We start from the raw sequence: 3,437 nt of genomic DNA, 5'->3' as shown, positions 1-3,437 counted from the left end.
GAGGCCCACGTACCAAAAAAAAAAAAAAAAAAAAAAAAAAAAAAAAAAAAAAAAAAATAAATAAATAAACCCCTTGAGAGCTTTTTAACAACTCTTTTAGACCCAGATTATCTTAGGTATCAGAGTTTTCTAACTGTCATGAAAATTTTCCTTTGATTTCTCTTCCCTAAAATACTCAGTTAAACATTTAATGCTATGCCCTATGTTAAGCATTATTGTGGTTACCAGAGAGGTAGATGGCACACTTTCTGACTCTGAGAAACTTTCAATTTGGTTTTGAGAAACAAATATATATATACTGGATTGGCTATAACTAAGGGCCAATAAGAGTGAAAGATCAGGTTGTATAAGCCAGAATATTTGTTTATTGTTCCTAAAACCAAGCTCTTATGATTTCTTCCGCCCTACCCACACCTCTATGTTTATTTTAGTATTTTCCAGTGATAAGAACTGGCAGTCTTTGGAGTTTCTTCAAGGATTATTTCCCCAATCTTGGTGGCATCCTCTGTGCCTACAAGCTACGCTCTGGCTGCTCAAACCTTATCCCCACTTCAGTATTCTGCCTAGGCTTGTCTTTTGCCTATTCTTAAAAAATTCAGTGTAAAGAGGAAAGCAGATTTAGGCAACATACAAGAGTACATTTTAAAGGACCTTGCCCCAAAAGAATCATTATTTTCAACACGAGGCCCTGAGAGGAATACATGTTTTTGAGTGGGAGTAGGGAGACCTACTGTGCCCACTGAATCATAATACGTATGGAATCATTTATTCCTCTAGGTTTATGCTAGTCCTGCCAAGGACCAAATCAGAGAGAGAAAAAAAAAAAAATTTCTCCCTTTTGGAGGCACACCATTAGTATGTACTATGACAGTTCATTTTATTATTGATATTTACAGCTTTTAAAATAAGTCCCGGATGAGGGAGGTGCTTTTTACACCTCTCTCATTGGTGGGTTCAGATGTGATTCCCTTCAACCTTATCTGTGAATATATACTTACCACTAAAAGTAGTAATTCTAGCCAGTTCCAACTACTTTTGAAATAGGCAGATTTAAATTCTTTTATTTTTTGGACTTCTTGTGTTGTGAAGACAATAAGAAAAATACAAAATGTGATTTCACAGGAAGCAATAAAATAATCATAGTAGCTAACATATCTAAGGAGCTTCACAGAGTAAAACTGCCATGAAGTAAGTATTCCTCCAGTTGCAGGGAATTCTGCCACCAATCTGTAAAATGAGGTTTGTGAAAGTCACTGCATTTCAAGGATGTATATTTCAGTACCTAATGCAATTGAAATTTCTAGTCAGTGACATTGTGTACTTTAATCAGTTATTTTGTACAAAATATGTTTTCTCAGGGTTATGGGCTCAATTCATTACTATTTTTTTTTAACATCTTTATTGGAGTGTAATTGCTTTACAATGTTGTGTTAGTTTCTGCTGTATAACAAAGTGAATCAGCTATACATATACATAAATCCCCAATTCCCCTAAACTTTCAATTTGGTTTTGAGAAACAAATATATATATACTGGATTGGCTATAACTAAGGGCCAATAAGAGTGAAAGATCAGGTTGTATAAGCCAGAATATTTGTTTATTGTTCCTAAAACCAAGCTCTTATGATTTCTTCCGCCCTACCCACACCTCTATGTTTATTTTAGTGTTTTCCAGTGATAAGAACTGGCAGTCTTTGGAGTTTCTTCAAGGATTATTTCCCCAATCTTGGTGGCATCCTCTGTGCCTACAAGCTACGCTCTGGCTGCTCAAACCTTATCCCCACTTCAGTATTCTGCCTAGGCTTGTCTTTTGCCTATTCTTAAAAAATTCAGTGTAAAGAGGAAAGCAGATTTAGGCAACATACAAGAGTACATTTTAAAGGACCTTGCCCCAAAAGAATCATTATTTTCAACACGAGGCCCTGAGAGGAATACATGTTTTTGAGTGGGAGTAGGGAGACCTACTGTGCCCACTGAATCATAATACGTATGGAATCATTTATTCCTCTAGGTTTATGCTAGTCCTGCCAAGGACCAAATCAGAGAGAGAAAAAAAAAAAAATTTCTCCCTTTTGGAGGCACACCATTAGTATGTACTATGACAGTTCATTTTATTATTGATATTTACAGCTTTTAAAATAAGTCCCGGATGAGGGAGGTGCTTTTTACACCTCTCTCATTGGTGGGTTCAGATGTGATTCCCTTCAACCTTATCTGTGAATATATACTTACCACTAAAAGTAGTAATTCTAGCCAGTTCCAACTACTTTTGAAATAGGCAGATTTAAATTCTTTTATTTTTTGGACTTCTTGTGTTGTGAAGACAATAAGAAAAATACAAAATGTGATTTCACAGGAAGCAATAAAATAATCATAGTAGCTAACATATCTAAGGAGCTTCACAGAGTAAAACTGCCATGAAGTAAGTATTCCTCCAGTTGCAGGGAATTCTGCCACCAATCTGTAAAATGAGGTTTGTGAAAGTCACTGCATTTCAAGGATGTATATTTCAGTACCTAATGCAATTGAAATTTCTAGTCAGTGACATTGTGTACTTTAATCAGTTATTTTGTACAAAATATGTTTTCTCAGGGTTATGGGCTCAATTCATTACTATTTTTTTTTAACATCTTTATTGGAGTGTAATTGCTTTACAATGTTGTGTTAGTTTCTGCTGTATAACAAAGTGAATCAGCTATACATATACATAAATCCCCAATTCCCCTCCTTCTGGCATCTCCCTCCCACCCTCCCTATCCCACCCCTCTAGGTGGTCACAAAGCACCGGGTTGAACTCCCTGTGGGATGCACCTGCTTCCCACTAGCTATCTATTTTACATTTGGTAGTGTATGTATGTACATGCCACTCTCTCACTTCACATATATATGTGTTAGCATACGGTATTTGTTTTTCTCCTTCTGACTTACTTCACTCTGTATGACAGACTCCAGGTCTATCCACCTCATTACAAATAACTCAGTTTCATTTCTTTTTATGGCTGAGTAATATTCCATTGTATGTATGTGCCACATCTTCTTTATCCATTCATCTGTTGATGGACACTTAGGTTGCTTCCATGTCCTGGCTATTGTAAATAGAGCTGCAATGAACATTGTGGTACATGACTCTTTTTGAATTATGGTTTTCTCAGGGTATATGCCCAGTAGTGGAATTGCTGGGTTGTATGGTAGTTCTATTCTTAGTTTTTTAAAGAACTTCCATACTGTTCTCCATAGTGCCTGTATCAATTTACATTCCCATCAACAGTGCAAGAGGATTCCCCTTTCTCCAAACCCTCTCCAGCATTTATTGTTTGTAGATTTTTGATGATGGCCATTCTGACCAGTGTGAGGTGATACCTCATTGTAGTTTTGATTTGCATTTCTCTAATGATTAGTGATGTTGAGCATCCTTTCATGTGTTTGTTGGCAATCTGT

General features: G+C 36.3%; 1 protein-coding gene across 1 annotated transcript in view; it reads right to left on the bottom strand.

Annotated features, from left to right (window-relative positions):
• PKD2L2 (polycystin 2 like 2, transient receptor potential cation channel) overlaps positions 1-3,437 on the bottom strand; it is a 37,056-nt gene that overhangs the window by 19,364 nt on the left and 14,255 nt on the right. Inside the window, exon 6 of the mRNA XM_028493440.2 lies at positions 2,232-2,460. Within this exon, the coding sequence (XP_028349241.1) occupies positions 2,232-2,460 (229 nt within the window). The remainder of the gene's footprint in view (positions 1-2,231; positions 2,461-3,437) is intronic.

The sequence above is a fragment of the Physeter macrocephalus genome, chromosome 8 (assembly GCF_002837175.3).
Source record: "Physeter macrocephalus isolate SW-GA chromosome 8, ASM283717v5, whole genome shotgun sequence".
In the NCBI taxonomy this organism is placed as follows: domain Eukaryota; kingdom Metazoa; phylum Chordata; class Mammalia; order Artiodactyla; family Physeteridae; genus Physeter; species Physeter macrocephalus.
The sequence above is the reverse complement of the archived record's forward strand: the minus strand, read 5'-3'. Positions and strand labels throughout refer to the sequence as shown.